The sequence below is a fragment of the Perognathus longimembris genome, chromosome 7 (assembly GCF_023159225.1).
Source record: "Perognathus longimembris pacificus isolate PPM17 chromosome 7, ASM2315922v1, whole genome shotgun sequence".
In the NCBI taxonomy this organism is placed as follows: Eukaryota; Metazoa; Chordata; class Mammalia; order Rodentia; family Heteromyidae; genus Perognathus; species Perognathus longimembris.
In genome coordinates, this window is record NC_063167.1 from 5,438,255 (window position 1) to 5,456,565 (window position 18,311).

Genomic DNA, 18,311 nt, shown 5'->3' on the forward strand with positions numbered 1-18,311 from the left:
ACTTCTGGCCGTTTTCTGTATATGTGGTGCTGAGGAATTGAACCCAGGGCTTCCTCCCCACGCCATATTCCCAGCCCCCAAAAGCAACCTTTTTTGACTATGAAGCTGGATCCAGTCTATAGCTATTTATTTGCTATGAGTTTATCAATTTAAGTGTGACACCAGTGGTTTAAAAAAAAAACATGCATACACACACACACACACACACACACACTCAGCCGTGGAACAAGAAAAGTCAAGAGGGGATGACTGGAGACTGAACTTCCTTTCCTGCCCTGCCCTCTGCCTTTTGCCCTCTGCCCTCTGCCCTTTGCCCTCTGCCCTCACGCTGTGCACCCGGAGGATGCCAAGCCTTTAAACCCAAGGGCCCGGGGCTGGGGATATGGCGTAGTGGCAAGAGTGCTTGCCTTGTATACATGAAGCCCTGGGTTCGATTCCCTAGCACCACATATATAGAAAACGGCCAGAAGGGGCGCTGTGACTCAAGTGGCAGAGTGCTAGCCTTGAGCAAAAAGAAGCCAGAGACAGTGTTCAGGCCCTGAGTCCAAGGCCCAGGACTGGCAAAAAAAAAAAAAAAACAACAAAACCCAAGGGCCCCTCCTTCTCTGGTTCCAGCACACGGCAGGCCGCTGGGCCTTCTTTGTGGGTTCCTGTTTATTCCTTGCTAGGTGGTTCTCTGCCTTTGCACCCTGAGGCAGTCTTACACAAATGGGGTTCCAGGGGCTGCTCTTTATTTTCAGTAGGTTTTTGTTTTTGCCGGTCCAGGGGCTTGAACTCTGGGCTTGGCCACTGTCCCTGAGCTTTTGTACTCAAGGCTAGTGCTCTACCAGTTCAAGCCACAGTGCCACTTCCTGCTTTTTTTGTTTTGTTTTGTTTGTTGCCAGTCGTGGGCCTTGGTCTCAGGGCCTGAGCACCGTCCCTGGCTTCTTTTTGCTCAAGGCTAGCACTCTACCTCTTGAGCCACAGCACCACTACTGGCTTTTTCTATATCTGTGGTGCTGAGGAATCGAACCCTGGGCTTCATGTATACGAGGCAAGCACACTACCACTAGGCCACATTCCCAGCCCCCCCCGCTTTTTAATGTGTGTGTCAGTATTGAATTCAGGGCCTCGTGTTCAAACTTGGCTTTTTTGCCAAGGCTGGCACTCTACCACCTGATCCATAGCTCCACTATTGGCTTTTGCTGGTTAATTGGACTTTCTTGCCCCAGCTGAACCCCAACCCTCAGATCTCAGCCTCCTGAGTAGCTAGGATTTCAAGCCTCAGCCAACAGCGCCTGCTCCTTGGGCTCCTGAATCCCCCTGTCCACCCCCCAGCCCCCCACCATGTGACAAGCTCCACCTCCAGCGCCTTGGGTCCCTCCCCGCTGCAGCTGGCTGCAGTCAAGGTCGTGGTGGCTCTGCCACAGCTGTGCACTGTGAACTCCCTCTGGGCCCCACTCCCGCCAGCGGGACCTCAGGACACCCCTCCCACCCACGCTCGACGTCGGCCATTGTCCCCAGGACCCTGGCCTCTGCCACCCGAACCCCAAGGAAAGACGGCACGTTTGGCGGCAGGCCACTCAGCACTGGCCTCCCACGCCTCGAGGCTCTCCTCACACACCACGCACACACCTGACACGCTCGCACAGCTCTGCCACGCGGGTGCAGGTACCTGCTCCTTCCTTCCTTCCTTCCTGCAGCCTCGCCTCAGGTCCCTGGACATCCACCACGCCGCCGCGGACACGCAGCCTTCCCCAGTCCCAAGCAGCGCGGCCCTCGCTTCTCTCCAGCACAGGAAGTGTGAGTGTGGCTTGCACACCAGGCCCTGCCCTCATGCCCAGGTTGCCCAGGGACCCCAGGGTGCAGTGCCGGCTCTCCTGCCGGGCCCTGCTCAGAGAACCGTCTGGGTGGAAGTGAATGGATGTGTTTTATTGACAGCACACAGCAGTTCCATTTCCCGTGAACGCTGTAATTGAGGGTTAGTAATGGAGACTTGCTTAACGTCTGCCCAGCAGTCCTGTAGCCTCTGGGCGTTGGTGGTCCCCGACACCACCCACACTTTGCACGTCAGGTGTCAGAGGACGAATCCAGCTCTGGGAAAACGCTGGTGGCCCCCCAAACTGTGAGAGTCACAGGCATGTTTCGCTGGCATGATTTCGGCGCCTCTCATCTGGCCCTGCAGAAGCTGTTTTTGCTAGTGAAGCTGTGTCGCCAGGCACAGCAGCCAACTCAGCAGGGGTGGGGGGTGCTGTCCACGTGCCCCAGGGAGGCCGGAGGCTGGTGAGGAGGCCCAGCCTGCATTCTGGCCGGTCTTGTCTCACGCCTGATGTCCAGACTCCTACAACCCCAGTCCCAGGAGGCAGCTGACCTCCCAGCCTCGCCCCTACAGGATGGTGGCAGATGGCAGGTCCGTCATCTCCTTCCCTGTCTGGACGTCCAACACCTTGTTCTTCTTGGCAAAGATCTGATTGATCTCGATGAACGTCCGGCCCTTGGTCTCAGGGACAACCAGGGAGATGTAGATGGTGGTGAGGAGGCAGATGATGGCGAAGATGATGAAGCTATAGGGGCCGAGCCCTATCTGAGGGAGGAAGGGCTGGTGAGGCAGGCTGCGGGGGGAGGGGGCTTTGGGGCTTGGGATTGGGGTGACCCTGGGGCCCCAAGCCCCACTCACTTGAATGAATGGGAAGATCAGCCCCACAGTGAAGTTGGAGAGCCAGTGGACGCTGCCCCCCACCATGAAGGCCGCCGGCCGAGAGGACTGCAGGAAGATCTCAGTGATGTACAGGGCAGGGATGGGACCTGGGGGAGAGAAGGAGGGCGGTCGGGAGGGGGGAGGGAGAGAAGGAGAGAGGATGGATGAGGGAGCTGTTTTTCCTGAAGAGGCAGCAGGCCACACAATGTCCTAGGGTCCCTGGGTGTCTGGGGCGTCTCCCAGACCCCGCGGGGCTTGTGGGGCAGCAGGGAGGGGAGGCGGAAGGCAACTGACAAGGACACCAGGCAGACTGGCGACGCCCTGCGCAGTGGGTGTGGCCCCTCGCAGGCTCAAGCTCAGAGGCCAGGGCCTGGCTGACGGGGAGGGGGGACCGGGGCTGCGTCTGCCTGGCCTGGAGCCTCTCGAGGAAGCTCAAGCTACCTGATCCCAGGACACGTACTGGGCCCGAGGGCGTGTCCGATGACGTAGGCGATGACGCAGGTGATGCTGACGTACGGCATCCCGGAGACCTGGCCCTGTGGGCGGAGACCGGCGGTCGGTGCCTAGCAAAGCACAGGCCCGCCGGGGCGGGCAGCTGGGGCGGGGTCCGGGTCCCCGAGGGGGGCAGGAGCCACTTCAGTGAGCTCGGCACAGTCAGTGCGGATGGCGGACGGATGGGGTTGGCGTGGGCTCCCTTCCTAACCTGCAGTGCCAGCGAGATGGTCAGCACCCCGCAGCTCACGAGGCAGATGGAGAAGCCCAGGAGGAGCAGGAGCCGCCGTCCCCAGAGCTCCACGACAAAGACCTGGCGGGGGGGGTGTACGGGGGGTGGAGGCTCAGGGACCGGGGGCCCCAAGGGTCCCAAGGCCGTGTGACCACGCGTATACATGCCGCCGCATGCTCGTGTCCGCGGCCCGTGCCCACGAGTGGCCGTGGGAGGCCCGGCCGCTGTCTGCGGGTCCCCGTAGCCTGCGCTTGGGCGAGACTCTGGACTCCGGGGCACGTGTTCATCCGGATCTGGGGGCGCGCCCGAGATTGCGCGTGGGGGCTGGGTTCCCGCCAGGTGGCTGAGCCCCCCCCCCCCGTACCACCCTGGCAAGGCGCCATGAGCAGTGGGCACACGCAGGACCCCAGGTCCCCCCCCCCCCGAATTCCCATCCAGCTCAGTAGCCCCAAGACCAAAGCCCCCTCGTGTGGGGGAACTTCCGGAGTGGGATGGGCCTCTGCGGTGGGGGGCGGGGCTTCTCCCCACCGGAAGCGGGCATAGCCACCCCGGGCCCGCCCCTCCTCCGTGGCGCCCCGCCCCCCGTCCTGCCGCCCCTCCGGCCCCGGCCGGCCCTGTCACTCACGGTGACGACGGTCATGAACACGTTGACGGCCCCCGTGCCGGCCGTCACGTACTGCACGTCGCCGCTGGCCACGCCGGCGTCCAGGTAGATCTGGTCGGCGTAGTAGTAGATCTGGAAGGCAAGGCAGAGGCAGGGCTGGGGGGGGAGGGGAGGGTGGCCTCCGGGACAGCCAGCCCCCCCCCCCCCCGGTGGGCATCGACCCCCCCCAAGACTGGGCCTCGCGTCCCGGGGGGCTGCGCCCGCACCGCGTTCACTCCCGACAGCTGCTGGCCGCCCATGAGGACGATGATGGAGACGAGCTGCCAGCGCAGGGGGCGCAGGCGGAAGAGCTTCCACACGGAGATGAAGCCCTCGGCCCGCTCCGCCTCGTCCTCCTGCTGGATCTCCTTCATCTCCGCCTCCACGTCGTCCCAGCCGCGCAGCCTCTGCAGGGCTGGGGTGGGGGGGGCGGGGGGCATCAGCCGGGGCTGCTGCTGCGGGGGGGGGGGCGGGGGGAGCCCCCCACGGGCAGAGCTTACCCTTCCTGGCGGCGACACCGTCGCACTTCTGGATGAGCAGATAGCGGGGGCTCTCGGGGAAGAAGGGCAGGACGAGGAGCTGCAGCACCGCGGGGATCCCCGTCAACGCCAGCAGGAAGGGCCAGCCTGCGAGCGAGGCGCGGCCGGGGTCACGCGGGCCTCCTGCCCTGCCCCTGCTCCGTGTCCCCGATTCCCCAGCACCACATATATAGAAAAAGCCAGAAGTGGCACTGTGGCTCAAGTGGCAGAGTGCTAGCCTTGAGCAAAAGGAAGCCAGGGACAGTGCTCAGGCCCTGAGTCCAAGGCCCGGGACTGGAGGTGTCTACCCTGGCTGGTTTCAAACCACGATCCTCAGATCTGAGCCTCCTCAGTAGCCAGGCTGGCGAGCGTGAGCCCCAGCGCCCAGCGGAGATGGTCTTTTCTCAGCAGACTCGGCGGCTGTTCCTGCGAGGGCCGCAGGGTGAAGGATGGCGGTGCTACGGGTGGACGAAACAGCACAGTCCAGCAGCCCCGAGTGCTGGCAGCAACAGGGGCCGCCCGGAGGGCCCCCTGTCACAGTAGGGGCGCGAGGTCTGCCCCAGGTGCAGCGTCCTGGGCACGCTCCCTCCACTGGCCTGGTCATTCACCCTCATTTTATGCTCAGATGCTCATGCCTGGGCCCCCAGAACACCGGAGTGGTCAGGGAAGCACTGACGATAGAAACCAAACCTGGCTGTGGCGGGGGCTCACGCCTGTCCTCCCAGCCACGCAGGAGGCTGAGCTCCGAGCACGGAGGTTCAAAGCCAGCCAGAGAAGAAAAAGTCTGTGAGACTCTTATCTCCAACGAACCACCTAAAAAGTCAGGAGTGGAGATGTGGCTCAAATGGTGCAGTGCCAGCCTTGAGCAGCCGAAGCTCAGGGACAGTGCCAAAAAGAAAAAGAAAAGAAAAGGAGGGCGGGGAACTGTGGCTGCCGGCTGTGGCGTTGGGGCCCGCGGAGGCCCCCCCGAGGGGCAAATGGCTGCTTTCTCTTAATCTTCCCTTTCTGTCCGTTGGGAATCCTATCACCCTGTGGGGAATACTTGGGCTCTGTCTTGGCTTCTGGGATCGCAGCCCACGACCATCAAGGGTGGGGAATTAATTCCCCTCAAGCTTACTTCCTCCATGACTCAGGCTTCTGTGTGTGTGTGTGTGTGTGTGTGTGTGTGTGTGTGCATGAGCGTGCGCTAGCACTGGTGCTCGTCTTTTACACCCCCCACCCCCCACGACAGGCCTGCAGCCACCTTGCAGAAGAAAGGGAGAGCTTGTTCTCTTCCCCCCCCCCCCCCGCCCATGCCAGTACTGAGGCCTGAACTCGGGGCCTGGGCACTGTCCCTTAGCTTTTCACTCTAGGCCTGGCGCTCTACCACTCAAGCCACAGCTCCACTTCCAGCTTGTTGGTGGTGCACTGGAGTAAGAGTCTCCCAGACTTTCCTCCCCGGGGCTGGTTTCTGGTCACGATCCTCAGCTTTCAGCCTCCGGAGTAGCTGGGGTTCTGGGTGTGCGCCCCCGAGCCGGGCAGCCTCCTTTCTGGGACACGCACAGTGCTCCGGAGGCCCCGCGCGCAGCCCCTGGCACGGGGGCGGCTGGCGCTGCTGCGTGTGAAGGGAAGCAAGCGGGCCACAGAAGTGTCCCGTCCTGGGGCGTGGGGGGTGGGGACGGAGTTGAAACTCACCTGTCTCACTTGCTAGAGCATTCCGAAGCCCGACCAGCTGGGCCACGAGGATGCCGATGGTGATGAAGAGCTGGGGCACCACTCCAAGAGCCCCCCTCAGGTTTTTAGGGGCTAGCTCTCCTAAGTACATAGGGACCACATTGGAAGACACACCTGGGGGGGGGGGACGGAATGGAAACACAATTAGGAGAAAGCATCCCCGCACAGGTGAGCTGGGTCTGCAAAGTGAGCTGCTCTCATCTGGGCCAGAATTTCCTCATTTCCTCAGGATAGAAACAGGGCAGGCAAACCCCTCTTTCCCTCTCAGTCCCTCAAACGTCCAGGAAAGAGAAATCAGGCCGGGCACCGGTGGCTCATGCCTGTCATCCCAGCTGCTCAGGAGGCTGAGATCTGAGGATCGTGATTCAAAGCCAGCCCAGGCAGGAGAGGCCAGGAGACTCTTATCTCCAATTAATACACACACACACACACACACGAAACATTGCACTATAGTCTCCCCTGGAGTATTACATTATATAGCCCTGACCATAAAAATATTGATTGAAATGAACTCCAGGAAATGGAAACCAGAGGGTTCCCCCCCTTTTTCTTTTTGTCTTGTTTGTTTATCTGTCTTTTGGAGTATAAGGGGGGGGCACAGAAATGGAGGGACAAAGGGTGAACTAATGCAGCAGCGGGACTGGCTAGACGCTATGTGGAAAATGAACTGTACAACTTGTGGGTGGGGATGGGAGGGAAAAACTGGGAGAGAGCGAGGGAAGGGTGACACTGTCCAAAAAGAAATGCACTCTCTGCCTGACTTAGGTAACTGTAACCCCTCTGTACATCACTCTTACAATAACAATAGAAAAATCAAGTCACGTATTTAGGGTCTGTTTGAGTCTCCAAGCTTCAGAGCCCCTGGGCTGGTTTAGAACCCACCACGTGGCGGAAGGACAAGATGGCGGAGGTGCGCACCTGCGCAGACTCCCACCAGGAGTCTGGAGATGATGATGAGCTCGTAGGACTGGGCGGCTTTACTGCTGCCCATGAAGACCGCGGGCACCACGGAAAATACGTTGTTGAACAGTAATGCTCCTTTTCTAGGGAGGAACAACATGGTGGTTAGTTTGGCTTAATGATTCATTCATTCGTCACTGGTTGATGACTGAATAGATTCAATTTGATTTTTTTTTTTTTTTTTGGCCGATCCTAGGACTGCACTCAGCCTTACACTCTTGCTTGGCTTTTTTTTTTTTTTTTTTGCTCAAGGTAGGTGCTCTACCACTTGAGCCACACCTCTATTTCTGGCTTTTTGTATTTTATTTTATTTTTTGCCAGTTCTGGGACTTGAACTCAGGGCCGGAGCGCCGTCCCTGAGCTTCTTTTGCTTAAGACTAGTGCTCTATTACTTGAGCCACAGCACCACTTGCAGCTTTTTCTGAGTAGTTTACTGGCGATAAATGTCTCATGGACTTTCCTGCCTGGGCTGGCTTTGAACAGAGACCCTCAGATCTCAGCTTCCTGAGTAGCTAGGATTACAGGCTGAGCCACCAGCACCTGACTATTTCTGGCTTTTTGATGCTTAATTGGAGATAAGAATCAGACTTTCCTGCCTAGTCTGGCTCTGAACTGAGACCCTCAGACCTCAGCCTCCTGAGTAGCTAGGATTATCAGGTGTGAGCTGCCAATGACCAGCCTTGTCTGGTCTTTTGTATAACTACAATGAAATAAAAACCATAGTGAGGCTGGGAATATGGCCTAGTGGCAAGAGTGCTCGCCTCGTATACATGAAGCCCTGGGTTCAATTCCCCAGCACCCACATATACAGAAAATGACCAGAAGTGGCACTGTGGCTCAAGTGGCAGAGTGCTAGCCTTGAGCAAAAAGAAGCCAGGGACAGTGCTCAGGCCCTGAGTTCAAGGCCTACAACTGGCAAGAAAAAAAAAAACCCACACACAAAAACTATAGCGATTATTAACCTCATCTCATAATAAGGATTTTAGTTTTAGGCTATGCTTAAGAACTGACACTGATGGTCTGTGAATTTCAGAGAACTAAAAATTCCCCTTCCGTCGGGTGCTGGCAGCTCATGCCTGTAATCCTAGGTTCTCAAGAGGCTGAGATCTGGAGGATCATAGTTCAAAGCTGGCTTGGGCAGAAAAGTCAGAGAGACACTATCCCCAATGAAGTAGCGGAGCTGCTGCTGACCAGACGAGCCCAGCAAGCTTGAAGCCCTGCGCTACAGCGCTAGGACTGGGAGGAAAACCCAACTCCCTTCCCGTACCTGCCGAACTGATTCACCAGAGGCCCAACCAGGATGGAGCCCACGAAGCCGCCGAAGGGGAACATGGACACGGTGATGGACCACAGCAAGGTCAAGGAGAACTTGTCGATGAGCTGCCCCGTCCTCCCAAAGTAGGTGTTGTTGTAAAACTGCTTCATGATCTGGGGGACAGAGGGCGCAGGCACAGCAATCAGCAGGAGTTGTCAGGGCCCCAGCCCTGAGCGGGGGTGGGGGGTGGGGGTGGGAGTGGGGGGGTGGGGGGGGCGGGCTCAGGGCCCGGAAGCTTCTCTGGGGCCTGTGATCGGAAGCAAGGCCCACTGCTGGGCTCCTGGGGCTTGAACTCTTTTGCTCCAGGCTGGCGCTCTACCACTTGAGCCACGGCTCCTCTTCTGGCTTTTTGGTGTTCCCGTGGAGATAAGAGTCTGACAAAGTTTCCTGCCCGGGGGGCTTTGAACCAGGATCCTCAGATCTCAGCCTCCTGAGTAGCTAGGGTTCGGGGGGTGGGGTGCGCTTTTGCCCCGGCCTGGCCTGGTCCGCGGAGGCCCAGCAGGACCTGTGTCTGCGAGCCGGGCGGGTGGCGGCTGGGGACTGGCCTGGCCCTGTGCCCCGGGGGGGTGGGCTGCTCCCATGCCCCCCTGTCGGTTCCGGGGCGGAGGCTGGCTCCGAGGCGCAGTGACTTACCACGGAGGGCGAGTTCACGGCAGCCACGTTGTACCCGTACTGGAAGGAGGAGCCGAACGCCGAGATGAGCGTGGCCATGGCCAGCACCAGGGTGAGCCTCTGCGAGAGAAGCGGGGCGGGGGTCAGGGGTCGCGGGGGGGGTCCCCGCCAGACCGCCTTGCTCCACGGGATGCCACAACGTGCCCCCAGCCTCCTCTCTCCTCCCCCTTGGGGGCGGGGAGAGATGCGGCTCCGCCCCCTCCACCTTCGGCGCAGGCGCACTGCCACAACCACGCGAGCCCTGGCTCACCTGCACCCCCCTCCCGCCCCAGGTCCAAAGAGAGAAGCGTGTGCGCCGTTTCCCTGGACTTTTGCACTGACAGTGGGAGCTGGAGTGGAAATGTTTAACTCTGGGTCTGTGGGGACTTCAGGAGCTCAAGGGAAGGGAATCCACAGCTGTCCTCCCAGCCGCTCAGGAGGCTGAGCTGTGAGGATCGCAGTTCAAAGCCAGCCCGGCAGGAAACCCCGCGAGTCTTTCATCTCCACACCACAAGTGGAGCCCTGGCTCAAGCCCCAGAGCACCAGCCGTGAATGAAAAGCCACAGGTTCAGCACCCACAGACTGAGTACAGGCCCCTGCTGCACGCGCACACAGTTCTTCCCACTGGGGATGGACAAGGGCTGAGTCTAAAGTCCTTTGGGTGAGATGGGGGTTCTGACCACGACGAGCCGGGTCCAGGGGCTCTGCCAGGCACGCAGATGCCCCCTCCCTTGTCACTTGGGGGATTCCAGGCAAGGACATGCTAGGGCTCGCGATGCACCACTTGCTGTTCACAGAGCCCATGAAATCACTGTCCACTGGTGGGGGGTGCCGGGGGGGGGGGGGGGGACTGACATAATACCTCGGGAATTAAAGCCTAAAGGAATTAAGTCCGATGAGGAAAAGGCCCAGGGATCTAGGCAGTGACATTTGAGCCGAGTCCTAGTGGGGAGGCAGAGAAGGAGAGGAAAGAGGATGTTTCAGACAAAAGGAAGGGAACGTGCCAAAGGCCCCGGGGCAAAGAAGAAGCTCCAAACCTTGCTTTTGGACTAGGACTCAGGTAGCTGGGCTTCGGGAAGGAAGACCAGTCAGGGCTTGGGCCACAGGACAGGTGGGGCCTTCTTTGCCTGGGCTTTGCACTCCAGAAGAGTAGGGGGAAGGATGCCTAAAATAATCACTCCAGCTGCCAGGCCCAGAACGCAAGGGAGGAGATTGACGGGTCTCTGCACAGAGCAGCGGACAGCAGATGGGGGGCTGGGAAAGGGGGTGATGGCTGTTGCAGGAGCAAGGGGATTCCATCTTGAGGACTTGCGGGAAGGAAAAGTCACAGTGACACACCCACAGGGTGGTTAGACTTAAGAAGCCGGGTCTGGGGTGCTGGCAAGGTCGCGGGGGAGACCAGTGCTCTCTCCCACTGCCAGAGGACAGGTAAATGGTGTGGCCACATTGGAGAAGTTTGGTAGTAACTGGACGACCCAGAAATTCTGCTCGTAGGTTTAAAGATCAAGAGAAGTGAAACCCAGCCGCGGCACCGGTAGCTCACGCCGGTAACCCCAGCTGCTCCAGAGGCTGAGATCTGAGGATCATGAGTCAAAGCCGGCCAGGGGAGGAAAGTCTGTGGAGCTCATCTCCAGTTAACCAGCAGAAAGCCAGGCGTGGAGCTGTGGCTCAAGCGGTAGAGTGCCAGCCTTGAGCAAAACGCTAAGGAACACTACCCAAGCCCTGAGTTCAAGCTCCAGCACAGGCGGAAAAAAATAAAAAGAAGGTCCGGGAGACAAAGTCTCAAGTCAACTTCTCAGAGGAGAACTATCTGCCTGTTTGTTTTAATATATAAACGATACGCTTTTTTATCTTCTTTTTCTTGTACTGGGGATGGAACCTGGGACATTGCACCTGTGAGGTAAGCACTTTGCACGCAGCTACGTCCCAGCCCATGCGTTTTCTTCAGGTTTCTTAAGTGATGCTTTGATAGACAGAGACGTTGTTAACTGATGACCACAATAAGGAGACATTTAAAAACCCAGCTTGGCAGAATCCTAGCCCAGGCTGTCAGGAGGTTGATGACCGTCTCCACGAGGGGCGCTCCCCAGAGCCTCCCGGCTCTGTAGAACCCACACTCTGTCCCTGTCCCCACCTTGCCCTTTAGCTCCTCCCGCGGCGCCTGGCAACCGCAGTGCACGTTGCTCCTAAGCGTGCCCGAGTTTACACCTTCCACAGGGGAGCGAGATAAGGCCCGGTCATTTAGCGTAAGGTGTTCCAGGTCCAGCTAGGTTGTAAACCACAGGATAGGATTTCCTTCTTTTTAACATAGTGATAAGTCCGGAACCAGTGGCTCACGCCTGTAATCTTAGGTACTCAGGAAGCCGAGGTCTGAGGATCAAGGTTCAAAGCCAGCCCAGGCAGAACAGTCTGTGAGTCGCTTGTGTCTTTTGGAGGGGGGTGTGCCAGTCATGGGGCTTGAACTCAGGGCTTGGACGCTGTCCCTGGGCTTTGTTGCTCCAGGTTAGCACTCTACCACTTTGAGCCACAGCTCCACATCTGGCTTTTTAGGCGGTTAATTGGAGATGAGAGACTCCCAGACTTTCCTGCCTGGGCTGACTTTGAACCACGATCTTCAGATCTCAGCTTCCTGAGTAGCTAGGATTGCAGGCGTGAGCCACGAGTGCCTGGCTCAGTCTGTGAGACTCTGACCCAACCCAAAGCCGGAAATGGAGCTGTGGCAAGTGGTAGAGCGCTAGCCTTGAGCAAAAACAGCTAAGGGACAGCGCCCAGGCCCTGAGCGTGCTTTAAGCCTCAGTGCCCGCGTGTGCACACACACACACACGCATGCATGCGCGATAAATAAAATAGTGACAAATCTTTATACTCTAAATCTCGTACCGTGTGAATTTTGGTCTCTGTCAAGGTAGTTGGTTTGAAGCAAAGGGACATCACCCCTGCTTTCCTTCTCTCCCTCCTTCCCTTTCAGGGAGGTGGGGTTAGCTCAGCAGTAGGGCGCATGCCTGCTACAGGGAAGGCCTCGCCCCGCAGGCCCCTCTGCGGCCTCCGCCTCTCCTTCCCCTAGGGCCTCTCTGGGCTTCAGGCCTGGCCTAGCCTGGGGCTTCCTTCCTGGAGAAGTGGGGGGCAGGGGTGATCACCCCTGGTTTGGCATGTGTCTGTCTGAATCATTTCCTTCCGCAGTCTTGCTCTATTTTTAGGATGCTGGATACTTCCATCCCTTGCCCCCCACTCCCCTGGGGGCGGGCTAGAACTCAGGGCCTCACACCCCTGCTTAGCTCCGGCTACTCAAGGCCAGGGCGCTCCACCCCTTGAGCCACGTCTCCACTCCCATGCACCAACAGCCAGCACAGGGCCCCCTCCCCCCCCCCCGCAGCCCCTCCATTCCTTCCCTAGCAGCCGTGCTAACACTTGATTTGCACACCACTTTCTCTTTAGGTGGCTTTTCTTTTTTGGCAGCAGTAGAGTTTGAACTCAGGGCCACACGCTTGCTAGCTGGGCAGGTGCTCGGCCACGTGAGCCACGCCTCCTGCCCTGCCCAAGGCTTTCAAGATCGCGGCTGAGAGGGATCCTGGGAAACGCAAAGTGGGGATTCCCACGGAGGGTGGGGAGGGACTGCCTGCCTGCTGCAGACACCGGCTCCACATCTGGAGGCCGTAAAATACCCCTTGACATCAGCCAGTCCCCTGGTGCAGAATCACCCAGCAGCCAACATCAGCGGCGCCCTGGCCCCTGGGCACTTTCTCATGCGGGGGGGGGGGGGGGGGGCAGTGGTTTCCACACTGCAGGCCAGGCAGGGGTTAAGTAACTAATGTGTCCCAGTCGAGAACATGTCTGTCTGCTCCTGGGGCCCCCTCTGCACACACGAGCATAGGATAGATGCTACCACTGGCAGGAATAGAGCGCAGGGGCTCACGCCTGTAATCTCGACAACTCAGGAGGCTGAGATGAGGACGATCAGAGAGCAGTGGTTGGGGGTGGGGAGAAGTCAGAGACCTCATGGCAGCCAGGCAGTCAGGCCCTTGGGAGCCTAGCTAAAGGGAGAGGCTGTGAGCAGAAAGTCCGTGTTCCCAGGTGAGTCCTGGTGAGAAACATGAGACTCTGCTTCAGTTATTACCAAGCGGAGGAGGAGGAGGAGGAGGAGGGGGAGGAGGAGGAGGAGGAGGAGGAAAGTGCCTGCCTAAGCAAACTCAGGGTTCTGAGTTCAAAACTATTGTGCCATTTTTTTTAAAAGCTCCAATTCCCAGAAAGTGTTAAGAAATATGGGTTATCTTTCTGTCCTTCTGCATGTCTGTCATTTTCTTCTGTGAAAGGACTCTGTAGTTACGCTTATTTATACTGAGGGGTGGGTGTCCATAAACCTTTTTTCCCTTAAAAAAATCAAATCTCATAAACCTTTTAGCTGTGCAACTTGCTAAAGAGGCTGATGGAAATTCTCTGAAGCCACCCATCAAAGGCAGGCTGTCCGTGCACGCGGTCATGACACCTGCAATCCCAGCACTGGGGAGACGGAGGGTCCTGAGCGCAGAGCCACCGCGTTGGCCCAAGTCCAGGTTGGTACAGAGCGTGAGCTCGGGCCCCTTTGCAAAGCCAAGCGAGCCAACAACATAAACATCTCATCCTGGGCGTGGAAGAATTTCTGTCAGAAACAGGTTTGCTTTGGGGGAATCTCTCATCTCCAATTCTTACAGCCAAGAAACAGGTGGAAGAAAAGAGCAAGGGCAGGGGAGGGCAGGGCAGGGCGGGGGGGGGGGGGGGAGCGAGCTATCTCTTTGGGCCTGTCTTCCAGTCCCATGACTCCCAGGTGGGTTGACACAAAGCTCCTATCCGTGCCCTGGGAAGGCTGAGCCAGCGGGCGGGCGGAGGGTCAGCGGAGTTGGGGGGCTGCTCTGCCTCTCGGCCTGCACCAAACACTCACCCCGTTCTGCTGCAGATGGGGCTGCTCCATCCTGGCGGCTCTGCGGGCTGCGGGCTCTGCGCGCCTCCTCCGGTCGCGGAGGCTCTATCTGGAGAGGAGGGCATGGGGCTGTACTTTGGACGTGCCAGCTCTCAGCCAATGGCATTTTTACAGCCCGTCTTGGCAACCCTTTTGGGCACCCGAGGCTGGCCTTCCTCTCACTTCTGCTTTGACGTGAAATGTCTGGGGTCTGGCTAGGCCCGCAGGCACCCCAGGATTGAGGGGGCTACAGTACTTCCCTCCCTACCACGCCTGTCTCCACCAGCCAGCTCGCGCAGTGTCTGCACGTGTGCCACAAACACCCAGAAAGCAACAGCGGCCCCCACCCCACCCCACCCGGGAAATGGGGCAGCAGATGGGGTCCCTGGCCAAAAGTGTGCAGGCAGGCAAGTCCCACCAGTGGGGAGATTTTGCTCAAGGAGCCATGCAACCACGAACCATGCAACACTTGTTGTTTTTTTTTCTTCTTTGTGCCAATCCTGGGGTTTCAACTCAGAGCCTGGGTGCTGTCCCCAAGTTTGTTTTCTTTTTTTTTTTTTGTTCAAGGCTAGCACCCTACCACATGAGCCACAGCTCCACTTCTGGCTTTTTACCACTTCATTGGAAACAAGAAGCTCACAGACTTTGCCGCCTAGGCTGGCTTTGAACTGCTGTCCTCAGGTCTCAGCCTCCTCAGTAGCTAGGATTCCAGGTGTGGGCCGCCAGAGCTGGTCTTTTTGTGTTAGTACGAGTAGTACGAGGCTTGAACGCAGGGATGCCAGCTTTTCCTTAACTTTTTTTTTTTCTACAGGCTGGTGCTCTACTAGTTGAGCCACTCCTCATTTCCGGCTTTTTGCCGGTTAACTGGAGATCAGAGTCTCTCCGATTTTTCTGGCTGGCTTTGAACTGTGATCCTGAAAGCTTCCCGAGTAGCTAGGATTACAGGCCTGAGCCACCGGTGGCTGGTTTGTTTTGCTTTTTTATTTTGTAATTGTTGCTTTATTTTTCGTTTTTGTGCTGGGGATGGAACCCGGGGCCTCCTGTGCATGAAGAGTTCTCCACTTCTGAGCAACACCCCGCTCCATGGAACGCTGTTTTGAGGGGGGCAAGTTTCTTACTTTCCCAAGGGCCCAGCCCCACGGCTCTGGGAGCCAGATATCCCGGAGGGCATGGCTGCAGCCCTTTGTTAGCATGACAGGGCACCGGAGCCCCAGGTGCTGGTCTGGGGCTGCCCAGTCACAGCCAAGGCCCGGCCGCCTCGTGCTCCCCGCGTGTCCAGCAGCGGGGAGACGCCAGGCCAAGTGGCCAAAACCCAGAGCAAAGTCCACCAGCGTTCATCTCTCCAGGACCGGCTCCCAGGCGATTCGCGGTGGCTCAAATCCAGTTCCTTCAGTCCTTCCCCACCTCCATCACACTGATGGCCTGGGGGCCCCCTTGGGGGGGGGGTGCTGAGCCCTCGGTGTGGGGTACTGTGTATGAGGTACTGGGTGGGGGATACCATGTGTGAGGTACTGCTCCTGATTTCCAGAACAGACCAGAATTGTGAGTGAGGTTCCTCACTGCGGCTGAGTCAGATGACAGTGGGACAGTGCGTGTGTGTGCGCGCACGTGTGCAATCGCACGCGTGGGGGATCACCCCTCCATTGCTGTGGAGACCTGGTGTTTCCCTTCTGTTGTCACAGTCCTGTTGTTACAGTCCTACAGTCCTAGGAGGCGGCGAGACCGCAGGCCTCTAGGTAGGGGAGGATTTGAGCAATCCTCGAGAAGGAGCTGTGGCTCAAGTGGTAGAGCGCCCACCGGGACGCACTCCGGCCCTGGGTTCAAGCCCTAGTTCCAGCTCACACACACACACACACAAAAAATGACTTCATGTTGCTACATAATTACACAAACAAGAAAAATGAAAAACCCTTCCAAGAAAATGCGCTTTAATGTCCGGGGCGGCTGCTGGGGAGGAGGAGGAAGCGCAGAGAAGGGGCAGTGGTGTGCAGAGAAAGGCAAGGGGCTGCTACTCAGGCCCGGGATCCGAGGCTCCGGGTTCTAGGTGTGTGGGCGGGAGTTAACGAGACCCCATCTCAACCAGCAAGGGTGGCGTGGCGATGGGTGCCGTCACCCCAGGGGAGGAGGGGGGAGGGGGAGGAATCCCAGGCCAGCCAGGGCAGAAGGCCAGGCCTTACCCAGATAGGAAGAGAGAAAGAGGGAGAGAAAGACAGAGAGAGGAAGGAAGGCGGGGGTGGGGGGTGGGGGGGGAGGGTGGGAAGGAATGGGGAGGGAGGTAAGGGAAGGAGGGAGGGAAGGAGGAGGGGGGAGGGAGGGAGGGGGAAAGGGAGGGAGGGGGGAAGGAAAGGGAGGGAGGGAGGGAGGAAAGGAAGGGAGGGAGGGGGGAAGGAAAGGGAGGGAGGGAGGGAGGAAAGGAAGGGAGGGAGGGGGGAAGGAAAGGAGGGAGAGAGGGGTCCTGTCAGGCCCAGGGGCCCGGGGGGGGGGCCGTCTCCCCGTCCTGGGCGGGGTGTCCGGGCCCCCGGGGTGGAGGGGCGTCGTCGGGCCGGTACCTGGTTCTGTCTTCCTTTCTGGGAGCCCCGGGCAGTTCTGGTCCCTAACGCTCCCCTCCACGCCGGGGCGGGGCGGGATGGTGGTGCGGGGCTGCGCGGGGCCCGGCCGCCCCGGGGTCCCCAAGACCCGGCTCGCGGGCTGCGGGGCTGGCGAAGGCGCGGAACTCCCGCTGGGCCGGGGGCCGAGCCCACCTGCCTTTGCGCCCCGCCCGCCGTTCCAGGGCGCCCGCCCCGCGACGCCCAACGGTCGGGCCAGCCCGCCCGCCCCGCGTCCCCGCCCCGCCCCGGGCGCCCCGCGCCCCGGGTGCCCCGGCCCGGACCCCAGAGGACCCGCCCCGCGACACCCTCCACTCACCCCCCCTCCGCACCCCACCCTCCCCACCGCCCCCTCCCTCCCCACCCCCGGCCCTCCATCGCCTCTTACCCCTAGGGGTGAGGAAGGGGATCTGCAATGGAGCCCGCCTTCCACAGAGTGCACTTGTGACTTGAAACTCCCGCCAGCGCGTGTGCACGCGTGTGTCCCTGCACGTGTGTGTGCGCGCGCGCATGCGCCAGGCCTGGGCCCACCCTCAGAACCTCACCCTCCCACTTAGCTCTGTTTCACTCAGGAGGTGCTCGGATCCATCTGCCCGAGCTGGCTTTGAACTCACGGCCTGCTAAGTAGCTAGGACCAAAGCCATGACTCACCAGCACTTAGCTCTCAAATCATTTGTTTAAGAAGAGAATGGCCAGGCACAGCAGCTCACACCTGTAATCCCAGCGACTCTGGGGGTAGAGAGGGACGGTTGTTATCATTACCCAATAACGAATAACGACTCTGGAGGGGCAGGCGTGGTGGTGCACACCCCTGTAATCCCAACGGTTCAGGGGGAAGAAGCCAGAGGATCACCCAAGTTGGAGGCTAGCCTGAGCAAAGGTAGCAAACAGCATGTGCTGAGCCCCAGTACTGAGGGAGCATTTCAGATAGTGGGGTGCGCCCCGCAGAGGCGGCGGGTGGCCTCCTACGGCCCCAACTTCATCCCAATACTAAAGAAAGCGAACACCAAAAAGGCTGGGGAAGTGACGGGTATGGTTCTCTTTTCCCGGTCCTGGGGCGTGAACTCCAGGCCTGCGTGCTGTCCTAAGCCTCTTTATGTTCAAGGTTAATGCTCTGCCACTTCTGACTTTTGCTCAGTAGTTTATTAGAGATAAGAGTCTCATGGACTTTCCTGACAGGGCTGGCTTTGAACCCTGGTCCTCGGATCTCAGCCTCCTGAGTAGCTAGGATGACAGGTGTGAGCCACTCGTGCCCAGCTTCCATGTGTGATTTTTTGAAGGCCAGAGAAGAATGGAGGGGAGGACAAGAGACTACTAGGTTTGGGGGTGGAGGCAAGAGCAGCAATACGGTGGGGGGAGGGGCGATATAACCAGAAGCACTGGAGGGAGAGTTAGGACAGAAAACAGATTTTAAGAAAAGTTCAGGGTGCCACTGGCTCACACCAGTGATCATTGCTATTCAGGAGGCTGAGATTTGAGGATCATGGTTCAAAGCTAGCCAGAGCAGGAAAGTCCATGAGACTCTAATCTCTAATTCACCACCAGAAAACTAGAAGTGGCGCTGTGGCTCAAAGTGGTAGAATGGTTAGCCT

At 58.8% G+C, this 18,311-nt stretch overlaps 1 protein-coding gene across 1 annotated transcript; it reads right to left on the minus strand.

Annotated features, from left to right (window-relative positions):
• Positions 1–1,886: 1,886 nt before the first annotated feature.
• Positions 1,887–14,144, minus strand: Slc2a5 (solute carrier family 2 member 5). Its single transcript, XM_048350186.1, has 12 exons — positions 14,117–14,144; positions 9,184–9,282; positions 8,503–8,663; positions 7,194–7,318; positions 6,237–6,389; positions 4,545–4,670; positions 4,272–4,459; positions 4,027–4,137; positions 3,381–3,482; positions 3,138–3,213; positions 2,657–2,784; positions 1,887–2,563 (listed from the first exon to the last, which is right to left on the minus strand). Exons 2-12 carry the CDS (start codon positions 9,259–9,261, stop codon positions 2,366–2,368), a joined length of 1,446 nt encoding a protein of 481 aa, XP_048206143.1. The 5' UTR covers positions 9,262–9,282; positions 14,117–14,144; the 3' UTR covers positions 1,887–2,365.
• Between the last annotated feature and the right edge of the window lie 4,167 nt (positions 14,145–18,311).

Excerpts from the sequence above, each read along its gene's own strand:
- Slc2a5 (XM_048350186.1), bottom strand. The coding sequence starts at position 9,261 with ATGGCCACGCTCATCTCGGCGTTCGGCTCCTCCTTCCAGTACGGGTAC. Across the intron at positions 4,460-4,544 it reads CGGTGTCGCCGCCAGGAAGG|CCCTGCAGAGGCTGCGCGGC; the intron begins GTAAGCTCTGCC and ends CCCCCACCCCAG. Across the intron at positions 3,483-4,026 it reads TGTTCATGACCGTCGTCACC|GTCTTTGTCGTGGAGCTCTG; the intron begins GTGAGTGACAGG and ends CCCCCCCGCCAG.